Source organism: Squalius cephalus (assembly GCF_949319135.1).
Source record: "Squalius cephalus genome assembly, chromosome: 7".
Lineage (NCBI taxonomy): Eukaryota > Metazoa > Chordata > Actinopteri > Cypriniformes > Leuciscidae > Squalius > Squalius cephalus.
The window spans coordinates 26,110,433-26,129,726 of NC_137128.1; the positions used below are offsets into that span (position 1 = coordinate 26,110,433).

Here is a 19,294-nt window from a genome sequence, read left to right on the forward strand (position 1 = left end):
TGAGAGTTTAGTCTAACTGTTAAGAAAATAATAACAAATACTGCTTTGTAAGTGTATTTTATTTTATATGATATACAGTTTTTGAAACAAACATAAATATTTAACATTAACACTTAATTGCAACAGTACAAAAAACTTTCTCTTAAATAAAGCACCACAATAAAACCGTTTATTTTACACACATAAAAAGGATCAATAAATCTAATATATATGTATTTTAAATAGAAATATGCAAATAAAAATGACAAAATATTGTTACAAAAAGAATGGGCAGCTTGGCTAATGTTTTTCTGTGTTGGGATGGCCGAAAGTTACAAACACTTTCCTGTCTTTGCTTTTACACAGAGAATTTGAGGAGAAGGTCTGGCCAGACCTTTGCAAAACAGGTGAAGTCATTCCTTCATACCTCCCTGGATTGGTAACTACATCATATGAGGAAGATAATTCTGTCTCTGACTGCCTGGTTACAAATGTGGATCTTTTGGAGGAAAAGTAAGTATTCCCAAAGCAACCTATCTCTTCATATTTCTCACTGACAGTTTTAGTGCCAATGATTCCACTTGCAACCTCAGGAACTCGCTGTACTTCAAGAACGCTGATTTTCCTTCTAGGACTTGGAGGGCTACAAACGTGGCTGACTGAGATTTTCTCAGGGGAGGACTGTGTGATGGAGCTAACTGCATTAGGTTGGTCATTTGCTTTTGATTTGTCTGAGAGAGGCTGTGGTGACGTGGGTGACTCCACTGGTTTTCTTGCAGCAGAATGAATGGAAATAAATGAAGGAGAGGAGGGGATGTTTGAGCATGTTTTTCCCATTTGAACTTGATGTACATGTGGTGCTTCTTTGGGCAGACCCCTGTTATCACTGCTCTGTGCCTGTTTAGGTTGCACAGGTTTTGCTTTGCTGGACACAATGCTAATTTTCCTAATGTTTTTAGTACTTGGAGAGACATTATCAACATTTAAGGATTCACTAAACAGACCTGACAACCCTGCAATGTCTGCCTCTGACTTTAAATTTGAGACAGAGTACAGAGCCTTTTTTATTGCCTCCTCTATGTCCAAGAGTTTAGCTAATGTTTGTTCTTTCAAATTGATGATGTCCATGCTTGCTTTCTCTAGGTCCTCAAATGCGGCCTCAACGGAGGATATGCTCTCTACATCATCTCTTAAGCCTTCCGTCTCTGTGCCAGCTCTTGGAAAATGTCTGCATTTCATACTTTTTATTGGATTAGTAATCCAAGCAGGCACATTCTCAAACAAAGTCTTCAGAGATTTAACATCCACCTCACAGGTCTCCCCCTCTATTTCTTGAACTTTTGACAAAATGATCTTAAGCTCTTCTCGTCTCATAAGGTTTTCAAATATCTCCATGGCTGCTTTTACGTTGCCCCTCATGATCTCGTCTTTGTGGATGGAGAGCCTCTGGTGGCGCTCATCTTCTGTCTCTCTCCTTGCTTTCTTTTCTCTCAAAACAACTTTGTTCTCAGAATCATTGTGCTCTTTAATGGTTTGATCGTACTTTGAAGGAACTTCATGTTTTTCAGGTGTTGAAGGGGTGTCTTTGCAGGCGAAGTGTAACTCAACTTTATTTGTGTTCTCTTTGAAAGTTTTAGCCTGTTCCTGTATGGTTTTGTTTTGCACAACTTTAATTTTCTTTGAGAAAGTTGGGGTTGTGTCCATAGTTGTTTTCTTTTCCCCAAAATTCTGAAGTGCAATCTTAAACCCATTGTTTAGTTCATTATTGTCCTTTGAATAACTCTGCATACACATCTTGATCTCTTCTGCAGCATTTATCCTCTGAATCACATTTTTCTCCATTCCTATTCTATTAGAAGCAAAGGAACCTTCATCATGAGTTTCGCTGACTGATGGAGTGTCCATATGTTGCATGTGGGAATTTTGAACCCATTGCTCAGTGTACTGTATCTTCTGAAAACCCACATGGTCTGTTAAGTTTGTCCTTTGACCTGGTTCATGAATGTTGCATTGCCTGTCATTAACTTTGTTTGAAGTTTCTGCGGTTTCTTTTTTATGCGAAAACGTTTTCTTGTTGGCAATCACTTTGGGTGGGATTGTTGGAGTCTGCTTATTAATTAGACAATCAGGTGAGCTTGGACAAATTTGTGTTTTTTCTGCAATGTGTTCGGAGCTGGTGGTGATGTGCAATGGCTTTGGTGGAATAACTGGCTTCTGATTTTTAACCTGATGGCCAGTTTTTGGAGGGATGGGTGGTGGATTATCATCTTTCTCTGCAAAAGTGCAAGAGAGCTTTGAATTGTCCATGCTGGAGTTAACAGATTCTGAATTCACTGCCGAGATGATCAGATGCTCACTTCCTGTCACTGAAACCGAAGAAGACAATTGAGTGTCAGATGAAGGCAAATTATCAAAACTCTGCTTGCATTTAGTCCCTGAGTCATTTGTCATCTTGCTTTGTGTCTGTCCAGATTGTCTATATAACATTGCTGCCTTGTAATCTCCTTTAGAAATATTTATGCTAGATCTCTCGAGAGACTGGAGTGTCTCTTGCATATTACCTCCAACAACTTGCTCTCTGTCTACATTTCTCTGCTCTACTGCAGCACTTCTTAAAGACTGTATAGCAGCCTTCACATCACCTTTAACAATATCTGGCTCTAACTCTGAAACCTGAAGAGTGTTATCTAGGACTGTTGAGCCATTTTCTATACTAATATCTATTATATTTTTTCTCCCTCCCACTTCATTCTGACAACACACTATTTCGGTGGATCCCTGATCATTCTCTATGTCACTAACCTTTCGAAATGTTGTTGTAATCCGCTGGTTACTCAAGGAGGATGTTGTAGACTGCTCCACTGTTGTGATGCTTTGAGACTGAGATGATTCATTTAGATTACACAGCTTTCCAGGAGCGACATGTTCTCGTTCTACTCTCATGCTTTGGTTCTTTGCTCTCTCCAGGGACCTTTTGGCAGCCTTAATATCCCCTGAAATGATTTCCTCCTTAATTAATTTCCTTTCATTTTCTTCTGAGCACAATTCTTCTGCCTCTATATTCAGATCATAAATGGTGCCTGGTTTGATGACCTCACGCTCCATGTGCAAGCTTTGTTGTTTTGCCCGCTCCAAGGATTCAAGCGTTGCCTTAATGTCCCCAGAAACAATTTCCTCTTTCTGGATCATGACTGGCTGCTTGACTGCCTCATCAAGTTGCTGCATGGCCGACAAAATATCACCTCTGATGATCTCCTCCCTTGACATGCAGTTTCCAACATCCAGGTCTGTGCAGACCTCTGAGAAAACCTTTTTTACATTCTTAACATCTCCTGGTACAACATCCAAGATTGTTCTTTCAGCTTGGTCTCTTTGTTGATTTAGGTGTCGCTTTGCTTCCTTTACATCACCTTGAACAATTTCAATTTGGTCTATACTGGAGGCTGCTGGTTCCTCCTCAGAAAGATCTCGCTGTAGACTCTTAAGGTCGCCCTTTTCAATGCAGCTTCGATACAGACCAACATTCCCCCTTTCATTTTGTTCCAGTCTGCAAGATGGTTTGGTCTGCTGGCTGTGGACTGTGGCAAGGAGGTTGCCAATAGTGGACTTGACATCTCCTCGTGCGATGTCGTGTGACTCAGTCAGGCTGCTTTGACAGTGGAGGGAATACACAGTCATCTCTGGCTGCCCACCTTCCGATTCTTGCATCACCAAGCCTGTCTTGATTGTTTTTTGTTGAACCAACAAGCTCTCAATAATTTTAACTGTTTCTTGGGTCTTGCACTCTGCCTCAGGGTTAGTTGCACATCCAGGCTGTTGAAATGGGATTTCAAGCACTGTGCTGTGCATCTTGCCTTGTTCATCCTCTTTAAGTAGAACAACTTTAGGTTTCAGGTTCGGTTTGAACAGTAACTGCAGCATTATTTTCCTGATGTTTCCCTCAACAACTTCCTCCTTTTGAACTTTGGTCTCCTCATTGTTCACAATTTGATATTTTGCCATGTTTACGTACTTATAATCATTTGCCTGGATGATGATTCCACTTGAATGAATGAATGAATACTGGCAAAGGCGACAGAGTGTGTCTGTCACACTCTCTACAGTGATTTTGTCCAGCGGTGTGGTCTCAAATAACCATGTTGTGCTTTTGACATCTGCCTTGGGGATTTCTTCCTTTGATGAAACAAACTCTTCCTTTGATGAATCAGTTGATTCATCTATCTTTATTTTATCCAAGGGCTGTGATTCAAATAACCAAGTGCAGCGTTTCACATCTCCCTTTGCATTATCCTCTCGATGTACAGTTGTCAAGGCATTCTGCTCATCTGGCTCACCTTTAAGAGTATCAAAAGGTTGGTTCTCAAACAGCCAGGTTGAGGTACGTACATCACCTTGTTGAACGTCTGTAACGCTCACCATTCGCACATACTTTTTTTGGGCAGCTTGCTCAGTCTCAAAAAGTTGCTTGCTTTGTTGCACACTGTTTCCATTGCTTATATCTTCAACAACCCTCACCGAAGGCCCTTCTCGTCCTTCGAAGGAGTCAAGAGGCTGAGTCTCAAACTTCCAGCGTGCTGATTTCACATCCCCCTTGCACACATCCTCTTGTGTAACTGCGCGGATGACGTAAATTTCTTTGTCTGCTTGAATAGTATCCAGTGGCTTGGTTTCAAACATCCACCTCGCGCCCCTGACATCTCCTCTCATCACTTCCTCTTTCTTTACAGTGGTAACTTCATGAAACTGTCCGTCCTTGTCTCTTATAGCATATAACGGCTGTGATTCAAAAAGCATTGTGCTGGATTTCACATTACCGCTACTGTTCATGGGCTTCTCAACACTCATTGACTGGTGTTCGAGTAGTTCCTCTTTATCCTGGATTTTGTCCAGAGAGAAAGTTTCGAAAATAAACTTCTTGCTTCCAACATCACCACCCTCAACATCACTGACACTGTGAGTTAATCTGTCCTCTTTCTCATTAATGTTGCTTATAGGCTGATTCTCAAACAGCCAAGTGAATTTGTGGACTGATCCTGACTGAATTTCGTTTTTCTTCTCCTCAGACACTTTGATGCATTCACTTCCTATTTCATGAAGTGACTTGGATTCAAAGATTTCCTTGACACTAGAGACATCTCCAGACTGGACATCCACCTGACTAACATATCTTACATTTTGGCCAGAATCTGTTTGCTTTGTTATTCTGTCCAAAGTCTCTGTTTCAAACAGGTGTTTCACTGTCTTCACATTCACATCACTCTTTATGTCTTCCTGCACAGTACTGCACAATTTCAAACTGAAGTCCTCCTTGTCTTTAATGTTATCCAATGGCTGTGTTTCAAAAAGCCAAGTGTGTGACTTCACATCGGCTTTTGGTACTGGTTCTACATCCTGGTTCTTTTCTGATTTCTCATACAAAATGTCCATTGGTTGTGTCTCAAACAGCCATTTGCACGTCTTCACATTACCCTTTTGAAATTCTTCTGTTGGTACTGTTGAGTTTGCTCCTTTCTCACTCTTTAAATTTATGCAATCCAAAGGTTGTGTTTCAAACATCCATTTAGCTGTCCTCACGTCACCTGTCAGGTCCTCTTGCCTTGTAATGCCCTTGATGAGCTCTACTTGTCCGCTACATTCTTCAAATTGGTCTAAGGGTCTTGTCTCAAACATCCATTTGTAATTCTGTACATTTCCTTTGATGCATTCTTCTCTACTGACAGTCGTAACCTCATGGAAATTTCCAGCACAGTCTTTAATTGCATACAATGGTGTGATTTCAAACCGTGAACGGTTGCCTTTGACATCCCCGGCTGCAATGTCGTGGATTTGACTCTCTGCTTTCACAGAGATATGACTAAGAGGTAATGTTTCAAAAAGGTCCTTGAAAGTCTTCACATCTCCTTTCTCATCATTTTGAACTTTGTTTCCACTATCACCTGTTGTTTTACCAACACTGAATTTCTCAAACTGCAGCTTTTTGTCTTTAACTTCTCCTTTTTCATCACTTGACACCATAACTTTCTGGAGATGTCCTACCTCATAGCTGTCTTTCAGAGTGTCCATGGGCTGAGTTTCAAAAAGCCATAGGGTGGATCCTACATTTCCTCCAACAATTTCCTCCTTCTCTGAAACTTCACCCACAGACTCTCCTTTAAGAGATGACAGAGGCTGCTTTAGTTTATGAACATCTGCTTCCCCAGAGATGTCCTCCACTGTTCCTTTGAACTTTTGTTCTTCCACAACACCTTCATGAATTGCATCAAGTGGTTGCGTCTCAAACATCCATTTCTTCTGATCAACACCACCTTTCTGGGCTTCCTCAAGTGAGATCCCCCGAATGATCTGCACACCAGCTCCTTTATTAATGTGGTCCAAGGGTTGAGTTTCAAAAAGCCAACGTGCTGTTTTAAAGTCACTACTTTGGATTTCTTCTCTACAGATTGATTTGATTTCATGGATTTTGCCACTGCTATCCCTAAGCGCACAACAAGGATCTGCTTGAAAGAGTTTGACGGTTTTTTTCACATCTCCTTTATTCTCATGGAGTTCTGATTTGAGCATTAGGAAGTGTTGGTCTTCAACAGAGCAACAGCGGCCTAAAGCGTCCAAAGGTTTGGATTCAAACAGGAGACGTGCACCTCTCACGTCTCCCTTCTGAACGGGTTCCTTCAGTACGACCTCCACTATTTCCTCATCCTCCATCTTTGACTTACTGATTGAGTCTAGAGGCTGTGTCTCAAACAACCAGGTGGCTGTGCGAACATCTCCTTTGACTACACCTGGTCTCTCATCAGCTGTTGTGCATTGACCATCAAACACTGAATGCTCAAACAGTGAGGATTTGCTCCTCACATCCCCACCTTGAAGATTTTCTTCATCAAGTAATTTTTTTGTTTCATGTGGGTCTCCAATATTGTCAAGAGTCCAGTTCTCAAATATCCAGCGCATGGATTGGACTTCCCCCTGATATGCTGCATCTACTGATTGGGGATTTATTGCATCTATTAGTTCATCATCTACAACATCATCAAGATTCATCTTCAATTCAGGATGAATGTGTTTAAAAATACGCTTCAGTTCGTTTTTTTGCCGTTGCTGGTAGAACTCTGAGAAGGTTTCTTTTGGAGGTGGTACGGGGAGTAGGTTTTGGCTTAGGTCCTTTTGAAGTGACTCCAGAACCTGAGGTCTTGGTAGAGGAGGTGGAGGGGGAGGGAAATCATCATCTCCACTGGCTGGATCGGTCACTTTTATCTTTTTGGCTACTTCTGCCATCTTGGATGCAAAGAAGAAGTATGAAGGCTCAAGTTACTCTCCACAATGCAATGAAATAAATTGTCAATTGTAAACTCTTAATTAAAAACATAGTTAAAAGTTAGTATTTTTAAGCTTAAAAGCCATACTTTACCTTTTTCTGTGTTTAGTAGGGAATAGTTCACTGCACACGTATTCATGTGAGGTTTGACTTCATTCATGGTTTTCAGCCTTGTTAGTACAAAATGAATGCTCCATAACAAATGAAGTTTCACATTTCCACACATTTTAGGGAAAAAACTTGAGAGAATAGTAACAAGAATATTTCTAGAGTATAATTCATTGTAACCAAAATCCAGCTATAATGCCAACTACATGCAAAAATATCATAAAATGTATTGGGATTTTTATGTTTGAGGAATTTTCAAAAACACTACAAATTGTCAATATGGTTATGGGATTTTACCTCCTATGTCTACTTTACTTTCACTGTATCACAAACCATGTCATTAACAAGACTACATCTTTACCACATTACTTACCATGTTTGTGAATCTGATTTAATTATGGATATTTACATTTTTTAAGTTTGTTTGGAAACATGGTAATAAAGCACTTTTTTAATATACTAAGACTGTCACAAAGAGTATCTTTATTATGTTTGTTTCTAAATTAGTCACACAGCACCTATTAGCATTAGTCATTAGTCACACAGCAGACTTAGAAAGTCAGCAAAAACTATTGTTCATACCTTGCTTTGTTGTTTCTTCTTTCCGCTTGAGATCAGGTGTTCTTGGACCACACTGCCCTGAGAAAGAAGCATGATTAATTATTCCTACTCATTTTTCATAGAAAACTTAAGATTTGATTTGCATGAAGCTGTTTTTCACAACACATTACTTATTCAGTGACTGAGGAAAACACTGGCCACCAGAAGACTTACTGTACTATACTGTACTGTAAAATGAGTGTGGACCAGACTTTACAGCATTGTGTGCATGCGAGTGATTCAGTCTGAGAACTTGACCTTACCGATGTCTGTGTGCTGTGAGTGATATGACAGATGCAATGAGCACTCACTTGCTGTTTGATGGATCCTGAGGAGTCTGCAGCTGCTACCTTTGAGAGGTAAAGGGCAGATCTATCTTTCACGCTCTGGATAGGAGAGGAGGAGTACTTCTGTTTGTGCTCTTGATAGGAGGCAGATTGTCTCTGGTCTTTTTTTAAATGTCTCCTCTCATCTAATTCACACAAGACACAAATATAGACTCATTAATTGCATACGCAACTTGTCGGAGTTGTTTAAATAAATGTAGCCTATATCATTAATTGTTAGTTTATTGATTGTGTATGTTTTTGATTTATGGTTTATCATCTTTTGCTTTTGAAATTTTTGACTTTTGATAGTAGATGACTTTTGTTTTGGTATTCCCTGGTGAATGGAAATTTTGGAAACATTTGCTTTATTTGTTCATTATTTATTTATTAGCATGCATTATATATTAACTGCATTTTGTAGATTATTTAAAATTTTGAATGTGTGTTAAACATTTTAATAACAGCTGTTTGTGAGGTCTGTATGCAAACTAAATGCGACAGAAACTACCAGAAGCAAAAATATCTGTGGCATGTTACTTATTTTTTTAAAAATAATTTTGTGATCATAAGCATAAAATGTTGAATAATAATCCAGAAGTAGGCTAGAAATAAAACAAGACTGACCTGACCCAGTTCCTTGGCCATCTAATGGCTCTGATAGTGGTGTGTATAAATAGACTGGAGCTGGTGTTGGTATGCTTTTATCTGTGGGTTATTATTATACCTCAAGGACCTATGGAAACTATTCAGCTCCACACATAGTAGGCTATATGTGTAAGACTGTCTAATTGCAAGAAAAATTACATTTTTTAATGCATTTTTAAAAATTACACTTGTTAGGCTACAATAGTTGTCTGTTCTCAGATGTACTGTTACAATTTGATTGTATTTCTTAGCATGACATCTAACTAAACAAAAACAGTGGCCTGCACGCCATTGTAAAATGTCAAAAAGGAACAACCATGTGTCAGCTGAATTGTGACCCTTTTTAACGTTTCTCATTCTCAGGGGACAAAACACTGTGACAAAGCTTCCCTGATTCATGTTTCTATCTTACCTTTTACATTGGGAATTATATTTTGCTAGCATGGTTTTAAAATGGTCACAAAATAATAGTACTGTATATCAAGAAAGCAAATGATCAGATTCAGAATATGAAAGAAATTGGTTATTTAGCTAATACCTAAAGTTTGTTAGTTAGTTCATTCTTAGCAAACAATAAAAACCTGTTTGCTTGATGTGAACTGAGAGAAGTCTTATTGTTTCTGAATGCTGAATTACAGTGTATCACTTATTATTCATGACGATGTGTGATGTAATTACGGTTTGGAGCCGCAAAAGAAGACTTGGCACATTGGATTATTGTAAAGCTGCAGTAGGCATGATCTAAACAAAAGCCTTCCCTGTGAGGTCAGGAGCACTAGAGGCAGCACAGGTCTGTCAGCTGTAACTAATGATTATATTCGAGCATACCTCTGTTTTTCACTCTGTAAGCTCTCATGGGACAAAAGGACAGGGCCCATCACTGGCGCCACTCACGAGTCTGGGCTTAAAACGTTTGCATAGCTGGATGAGCACAGAGAATAACAGGGCCATACAATACTGAGGTCTAGCTAGACGTTAACCGTTTAGAAGAGTGAGTCTAAATATTGTGCTCTCCGATTTGTAAAGAACAGAACTGAAGCATCTTGTCAAATTACTAAGATAACAAATGTTTCATTTTATAAAGCAGCAGCAGCTACACGTAACATTTTTACTAAGGATTTAAATGAGAATACTGTGTAAACTGCACTGTGTTTGGCTTGATCTTTGTGACGCTGTCATGTGATAAAAGTGCCTGCTTGCATTTCCTTTAAGCCTAATCAGACATAAAAGGTGTAGTTAAGGAATTGTAACGTATAGATATGGACATGATCAAAGGCCTCTGTGGAGTTGTAAACAGTGCCCATCTCTGCCTGCTTCCTTGTATAATGATTTAATTTGGGTCAAATGATCTAAACATTTATTTACATCTGTGATACAATTCATTTGATATCTTAGATATGTATTTCAAAGAACTTTCATTCAGCTGAATGAAAGTTTGACAGAGACCAGCCCCCATTCATGGAGGGCACAGCTATTAGTGTCCTAGAATGTGAGTTCTTTTGTGCTGCTGACAGCTGTCCAAATTATTGTGATATGCGCTTGGTATTTATTCTCGTCAGCTGCCTTCCTTGGTTTCCTGTGAGCGCTCAAAGGTCTTGTTAAAAACACAACAACTTAAAAGCACTGCTTAAAATAGTGCAGGTTCGATCATGGCATATTTAGCTGGCACTTCTGTCTGTCACGATATTAGCCACTGCATATTCAACAAGGTGATTTCAGGTGTTGTATACACTTCCGTTCAAATGTTTAGGGTTGGTAAGATAAAATTTTGTTTTAATACTTTTATTCAGCAAGGATGAATTATATTGATCAAAAGTGACAGTAAAGACTTTTATATTGTTAGTGGCTAATAGTGATGTCCGGCCTGGGAAAAATCTTCACACTCTTTGTTAACGATTTTGTAATTATATTGCGTAGTTGTGCTTTGTGTCAATTTTTTTATTTGCGGTGATAACGCAATGAATGAACGCAATGATTAACGCCAAATTGTGCTACAAAGAAATTATGAACACATACAAAAACATGAGAGAACCAACAAAATATTAATAACTGATTATTTTGTATGTAGCTTTTTGTTTATGCATTTTTTTTCATAGTAAAATAATCCCACCCTTTGTTTTTCCTTCATATATAAAATATTTACCTCATATTCTGATTGTTTAATTGAACTTGTAGTGTCATAAAAAACAAACAAACGAATATTCCCTCCGGACATCACTTTTTGTCACTACTGTATAAATTATATTCTTTTTAACTTTCTATTCATCAAATAATTCTGAAAAAAAGTATACGTTTCCACAAAAATATGAAGCAGCTCAACTGTTTTCAACATTGTTTATAAGAATAAATGTTTCACGAGCATCAAATCAGCATATTAGAATGATTTCTGAAGGATCATGTGACACTGAAGACTGGAGTAATAATGCTGAAAATTCAGCTTTGTATGACAGGAATAAATTACATTATAAAGTATATTAAAACAAAAAACTGTTATTTTAAATTGTAATAATATTTCACAATATTACTGTTTTACTGTATTTTTGATCAAATAAATGCAGCCTTGGTGAACACAAGACCCCAAACTTTTAAACAGTTGTGTGTGTGTGTGTGTGTGTGTGTGTGTGTGTGTAGTTCAAAATGTTACTTTAACAGGCTTGTTGTTAGAACTCAGGTTAAATTGAACAGTATAAATTATGTAACTGTTCTCATATTCTTTACTCTGGGTTAATTATTATACATTTTAGGCAATTATCATCTGAAGACATGTCGTTCAACATAATTGGATCATTTTGCCATCAATTCACTGGCATTACTTTGAGTCAATGACAATCAATCACAATGTTCTGCTAAAATAAAGGAAAAATATTTAAATGTATGCTATTTTATCCCTTTAATATGCTATATTATGTTTATACTATAATATTTGAATTTCTATAATTCCTGTCCACACTGATTCCTGTACTCACAGAGTGAATTGCCGGTTCCAGATAGCAGGTCTTTGCTGTCTTTAAAGTCTTGTGTATTTCCGCAGGTGATGACTTGTGTTGGTCTGACTCTGATGCTGTCTGTAGCAGTAGTCCTGTCTCACTCTGTCCCTCTCTAAGGGGTGACAGCTGATTTTTATCACTGCTCACTGCAGAGCGTGATGAGGCCAGCCTGCTATTTTGGAAGCAGCATGGGCGGTATTCCACACGCCTGAGTCAATCAGTGGTTCTGGAAGTGACTGGGGTACAGGGAACCCCCTTGAGCACAATTCCCACATTAGCCTACATTTGCTTCCTAATGCCAAAGGATGTTTGAGAAGTACTGAAATACATTTTACGTGAATAAATTGCAATGGCTTTTTGGCTGATTGTTCAGAAAGAGTCTCTATTTTTAGCTGTTTATATTAAAACTCTAAAACCGAACACCGCTAATAAGAACGTTATGTCCAGTGACGTTAGATGAACTTTACAGAGCTTGCTAATACATCTCAAAATAATTAAGGCACTGACTAATGCCATAAACGTACTTGTGAGTATTAATACTTATGAATGGTTGAAACAACCTGTGGTAAATTTGAGGCTTTATACTGACACTGTTCTGTTTAAAGGAGAACTCCGGTCAATTTTAACATTGAGCTCATTTTTTTGTACATTTGGAGTGCTGTCAATACAGAGAACAACGACAAAAATCGGTGTTGCCTACACCGTGTTATCCTCTTTTTAAAATTTGCACCCTGTTGACTTCAATGGGGCAATGTTTAAACCTGCTTTTAGCCTCTTAACATCCTTGATGTGTCATTACAAGTGCCCAGCCAATGTGAGTGATTCCTTCAGAGTGAACACAGGTGAATCTGACTGCAGTAGATGTGAAAGATATGAATAAAAATGATGTTATTTCAGCCAGCGCTCATACCTGTATTTACATCCTGTTTTCGGTCGAAGTCCACAGTAGTCGATTGTCGAGTTCGGGCGCATGATCGTACGTACTAAACCTATGCGCGTGAACTCGACAATCGACTACTGTGGGCTTCGACCGAAAACAGGATGTAAATACAGGTATGTGCGCTGACTGAAATAACATAATTTTTATTCATATCTTTCACATCTACTGCAATCAGATTCACCCGCGTTCACTCTGAAGGAATCACTCACATGGCTGGGCACTTGTAATGACACATCAAGGATGTTAAGAGGCTAAAAGCAGGTTTAAAACTTGCCCCATTGAAGTCAACAGGGTGCACATTTTAAAAAGAGGACAGCACTCCAAATTTACAAAAAAATGAGCTCAATGTTAAAATTGACTGGAGTTCTCCTTTAAGCTACACAACTAAGCTTTAATATGCTCTCTGTTGTGAAGAAGCATTGCGGGTAAGACTATAAACAAACTTGGGGTGTATTTTGACACAAAAGATTGTGTAAAGCAGTTCTGAAAATTGTTTGGACGCTTAACCCATACTTGACTGTAGTGTCTGTATGAAGTCAGTTCATCACATTAACATTAATATGTTTTACTAACATTTGACAAAGTCCAACTATATTTATTTTTGTGAAAAGCAGTTGCTTGAGCAACTTTTTCTTTAAAATTAATGTGCATTAATACAAATAAATTAAGATATGATTTTTATATATTTAAATGTAAATAATTACAATTATATATTTATCTTTGTGTAATAAATATTATATTTGCTTTATTTATTAATATGATTTTTGCTATCTAATGCAATGATATTCTTACATTGTTAAAAGTGGTTTAATTATTTCAAAAACCTTTGAGGCCACTGTATAACCTAAAACACCATTGGTGGGCACAGCACAGACACTGAAGGGTCTCTCAAAACCCTTTCAAACAACTATAACCCAAACACACTGAATCAACCCAGTCCAAAGTGTCACTCGTGTCAAGCGTGATGAATGTAAGGTCAGTGGATTGGGTCAGTGTCATAACTGCCATTTTAAGCAGTATGTTTTGTCTCTTGAATGCACTGAACACAAGCTTATGCTGTCAACCCTCATTGAAAACTTGTGAAATAGGACTATTTGCAGGCAGGATTTTGTGCTTGTGAGTAAGTCGAAACTATTCTGTTAGGATTATCTGAGACATATTTTTAACACACAGACACAGCCGGCAGATTCCTTCTCTACAGGAACTTCAGATGGCCCCACATGCTTGTGTAGGAACACTTTAGATGCCAAGGTTTTGTCTCACATAGGGTACAAAGTTCAAGTGACCTTTGACCTCATAGTTACTGACTAACATAGCTGACTAACAGTTAAGAAGTTAAGAAGAATGAAATAACTGGTGATTATGCTCACTCATTTACACTAGTTGTACAAATAATTAGGTTTTGTTATAATGTGTTGATCAACTCACCATTCAGCCCAGTGGAGGATCGGGTGACATATCCAGGAACTCCACTGACTGTTCTCCTTCTCACTGTCTCAAAGGGTTTTTCTTTCTATCAAGGGAAGCAAGGGCATATTTTAAACATGTTTTTTTTTTTTTTTTAAAGAGATTTTTAAGATATAACAAATTATTCATGATAATATTTTTAATGATATTAAGGTATAATTATGTATTGTTAATCTTATTTTATTTAAAAATGTGTTGAATTTTTTCCTCATTTAAATTGAAAGAACTGCTTATTTGTTTGATTTATACAGTATATATACCAATATTTTCTTTCTCATTAAATCTTTTTGAGATTTTAAATAAATAATATTAATATTATATTAATAATATTAAGGTATTATTTACTTCAAGGTATTAATTTTTATTAGGGCTGTCAAACGATTAATCGTGATTAATCGCATCCAAAATAAAAGTTTGTTTTTACATAATATATGTGTGTGTATGGTGTATAATTATTTTCTATATATAAATACACACACATGCATGTATATATTTAAGAAATATTTGCATGTATATACTGTGTATATATATTTATATTATATATAATTTATATTATATATAAATATTTTATATATAAATAACAAATTTTTAAATATATACATGCATGTGTGTGTATTTATATTTAGAAAATAATTATACACCATACACACACATATATTATGTAAAAACAAACTTTTATTTTGGATGCGATTAATCGCGATTAATCGTTTGACAGCCCTAATTTTTATGTATTGTTTGTGTTTTAGTTTATTTAGAAATGTGTGAATTCATATTGAATTGAATCTAAACTGCGTTATTTTAGTATTTATAGTTTTGTATTATATTAATATTCTGAATTATATTTTATTTTTATATTTTCGGTTTAGTTTAATTATGCTATTAGTCATTTATTTACAGTATGTGCTATTGTAATTTTTATCATTTTTTATATTTTTATATTACTATTTACCTTTAAATTACGGAGCACCTAAAGGGACATGGTGGTGGAAAAAAATATGAGTGAAGGAACAAAATATGAGATGGAGGAAAAATAAATGTCAATACTGCAATACGGTCAATACGTTTGCGAAACTTTTGTGTTCTGCCGAGAAACTGTGTGTTAGCTCGTTTTGCGAATGAACGCAAAGTTTCTTGAAGGAACGCAAAACATTTGCGAGAGAACGCAAAAGCATTGACTTATTATTTTTCACTCCTATCTCATATTTGTTTGTTTTTATTGTTTTTATTTCAGTTTTGGATTTGTTTCCATGTTAGTAATTTTAGTGCTTTAACTTATTTCAGTTAGTTTATCATTTTCTTTTTTTTTCTAATATTTATATTTCATTTTATTTTTGCTTTAAAAATGTTCTAATCATTGTAGTTTTAAGACCAAAATGCACCCCAGGTTACCACGGTTACCATGTGTATATCTCAGTTATCAGCCTTTTTTCCCTTGGAGAAATGAACCTGTGATCTCAATCACAAGTCGGGCAAATTTTGGAGACTATGGAAACCTGTGCATTCTTTTCTACAGAAACTCTGACCACCTGTTTCAAGAGGACTTTATTTCTTTTCCTTTTACTGTCATGTTTCTGAATAATCTATGCAGGTAGAGATGTACCTTTTTTTATATGTAGTTGTTGATCACTCAGTGCTTTGGGTTTGTTTGTCTGTTCATTGACATTATTGTATGTGTCTGTATTATTTGAAAATCAAAAATCAAATAAATAAAAAGTCCAAAATTATATTTGTTGTATTATGTATACATAATGGACAATTTTCTTGCTCATCTCAGTCAAACACAAACAGAAATAAAACATGACGTGACTGTTACACACCTGATGAGCCTTGTCTTTTTTGGCATTGGTGACAGTAGTAGCACCAGAATAACCTTTCTCCCTCCCCGGTGAGGTAATGTGACTCATTGGGCTGCTTTTGGCCTGTGGTGTGACGTTGAGACGAGGGCTGCTGGCGTAGTCCTGTCGCAGGGCGTTCTTTGACTCAAACAGGCCCCTTAGAGAGTTAGTGCCCACCTGGTCCGGCTGGGGCAACATGTCCATTGAAATACTTCTGGACAAAGTGGAATTTACCCCACTGAGAGACTCATATCTCCTCCAGAGACTTTCAACTTTACTCTCTTCATGGTTTGATCTTCTCAGGCTAGATGACTGTGGGATACAGAGATCATCCCTGTAAGCTGGATTTCATTGAAAGTATTGCTTAATACACGATAAATCAAAGTGGTTATACCTTAGACCAGGCCTCTTGTCTGCCAGCATCTGTGAGCTCCACACAGCTTTCATACCTAGAGAAAAGAGTCAGGTTTCAGCCATAAACTTCACAGAAAAGAGTCGGTAGTAAAAGCAAATAGATGGATTATGGTCGTACCTTTGAACAAGCTGAGACACAGGTGTCTTTCTGTCCCAAAACAGCGACGCTGATGTAGACCATGAACTATGACCTCCAGAAAGGCTCCTGAGGGACTGACTTCTTCTCAAAGTAAAGCTCATCCTAGTGGTGGAAACAGATCAGTAAATAAATCAAAGACAAAATATTTTTTCTATCATGTTTTTGTTAAAGTGCCTCATGATATGCATTTTAAAAATCACAGACAGTAGGTTAAAGGAATAAGGAAGGTTAAAGGAATTTTTAAAACGAAATTCATCATTTGATTCAAACATTTGTGATAGATAAATATATCAATACAACACAAACAAATGTAATAATAAACGGAGCAATTCCAAGAGGGACCTCACACCATCGGTGCTAGGGCCCTAAACATATAATATAAAACACTTGTTAATCCAGTCTAACCAGTAAAACAGTGTGTAAATGACTCTGGTCACATGATCCACCTGCTTGTCAGCCCTTTTCTCATCTGACTCAGTTAATGTTTATCATTCATATGCTTTGTTAAATTACACATTGAAAGATTTGCTGTATTGTGCAATTTGCACATAATATGTGCAAATAGCAAAAAGTGGAGAGCTTTCATATAATCGTGCACACATGAATAAAATGAAAGTGAATAGATGATATGTCAGGGAATATCAATCAGAATCAGTACACATAAACACTACACAGTTACTGCAGTCCATTTATGACTAAATGGTCACTAGCCTAAATTTGAGTAATTAAGCCTAAGCATGCGTGTATGACTTTAAGTACCCCATAAGTTCCCCATAAATAAAGATGTACAAATGATCATCTCAATCCATCTTTAGCTAGAGAGTTACCTTAAGCGATCAGTCTTGCGCTCCTCATTCCCTTCTGTTCTGCTGTGCAGTGTGAACTGGAGCATCACTCACAAGACACTCCTGTCACAGGCCAAAGTCCCTCATTTACAGCCTGAAAACTGTCTGATCACTTATTTCCCATCCCATCCTTCTAAACAAGGGTTGAATAAACGGTAAAATAAGGTCTTTAAACAATGCATTTAGAGTATTGATAATATTATCTATAATTCAGTAGGGCATTTAAGATAAAATGGTTGTAGGCTATAACAAATGCTTCCTTCCATGTTAGCATATTCATCTTCAACTTTGAGGTAATTTCCTCATCAACAAGAGGGTTTCAAGTTATGTTTGTCTGCTGTTAGTCTGCTGTAAGATGTTAGTCTAGACAAAACGCTTGAGGAATGTAAAGGTTAGCATCTACCACTGAGGATCATCTTGCTATTCATAGACGCTGCATGAACTAATGAATGCCTAACGTTGTTTAGCACTTTCTGTCATGCAGTGAAGAGTAGCCGTAACATTGGGAATTTGAGATCCTAAATTCCAAAAACAGAACAGTACAGCAGAATTCTATTATATGCGACATCTTCTATGCGAAAACAGCAATTCAAACTCATGCACGTTTTCTATTAGATACGTGAACATTAAATCATGGGGTTCTGTGACATTGTTAATGAGAAATCTAATGCAACCTGTACTCATGTCGTTACAAAGACTATACATAAGACTAATACTTTCTCCCTTTATGTATCTCTTCAAAAGTCTTTCTGCTTTCCTCATGACTTCTTTCTTTTTCGTTGCCATATTATAGTGAACAGGGAACCCATATTCAATGTCGTTTCTTCACCGCTAGATGGCCATCTCGTTACCACGAATTTATACATTTATATTACACATATTAATGGATACACCGTAGCTGCTTTTACATGCAAGTATTGTCGACAGTCTAAGTGTTGTTAGGGTTGAGAGCATTTATGTCGATTAATAATAATATTGCTTAATATATATATAGCCTATTTAGTTCTTTTTGTGGAACACAAAATGAAAGTTTTGAAGGAAAATTCAGGGCTGATATATCATGCTTCAAAAAGGTTTGGGTAAACATAGCTACGGTGCGTTACTGACTGTTAAACTTGACATGGGCTGCTCTTAATGAAGAAAATGACTGTAACAACAGCTGAGGAGATTCATTTTTTTTAATCAGCCTACTCTTTCTAAATTGAGACACATTTTTTTTTTGCGTAGCCTATATCATGTGTAATTTTGATCTTTCTAATGCTGAACTTCATAATGAGATTCCTCTTCCCTTTTCTTTACAAGAACTCATATCCACATTTTGCGATACATATAATTTGCTTTGTTATTCTTTTAATTTACATGTAGAATGAACATCCTCAGTCGTCATTCAGCCCTGCTTGGTCACACATCATTTCACTTCAGATAGTATGGTCACTGTTCCTGTGGTGACGTCAGAGCAACGTAAGAGGATGAATGTGTTGTTAATACGTCACATTTTTATACAGTGAATTATGTGGGGGAAGATAACATTGCTAATAGCCAATGTCTTATACTGAGTCATCTCTCTTTTGGTGCTTTTATGACTCACTATTAATCATTAAAACAGGATAAACCAGTTGTTTTATAAGGACAAAATGAAGGGCATTTGTATTACAAATGAATAGATTATATTTGTTTGTGTGTTTGTAATGTAT

General features: G+C 37.0%; 1 protein-coding gene across 2 annotated transcripts; it reads right to left on the reverse strand.

Annotated features, from left to right (window-relative positions):
* Positions 1–41: 41 nt before the first annotated feature.
* xirp1 (xin actin binding repeat containing 1) lies at positions 42–18,080 on the reverse strand. Of its 2 annotated transcripts, XM_079876264.1 has the most exons (9): positions 18,007–18,080; positions 17,583–17,733; positions 16,735–16,857; positions 16,597–16,651; positions 16,185–16,514; positions 14,329–14,413; positions 8,311–8,471; positions 7,982–8,038; positions 42–7,251 (listed from the first exon to the last, which is right to left on the reverse strand). In XM_079876264.1, the coding sequence occupies exons 2-9, from the start codon at positions 17,645–17,647 to the stop codon at positions 280–282; spliced, it is 7,848 nt and encodes a 2,615-aa protein (XP_079732390.1). In that variant the 5' UTR covers positions 17,648–17,733; positions 18,007–18,080; the 3' UTR covers positions 42–279. The 2 variants fall into 2 exon arrangements, with proteins under 2 accessions (XP_079732390.1, XP_079732389.1); XM_079876263.1 differs by lacking the exons at positions 14,329–14,413; positions 16,185–16,514; positions 16,597–16,651; ... (1 more) ...; positions 17,583–17,733; positions 18,007–18,080 and adding an exon at positions 11,940–12,242.
* Positions 18,081–19,294: the final 1,214 nt, after the last annotated feature.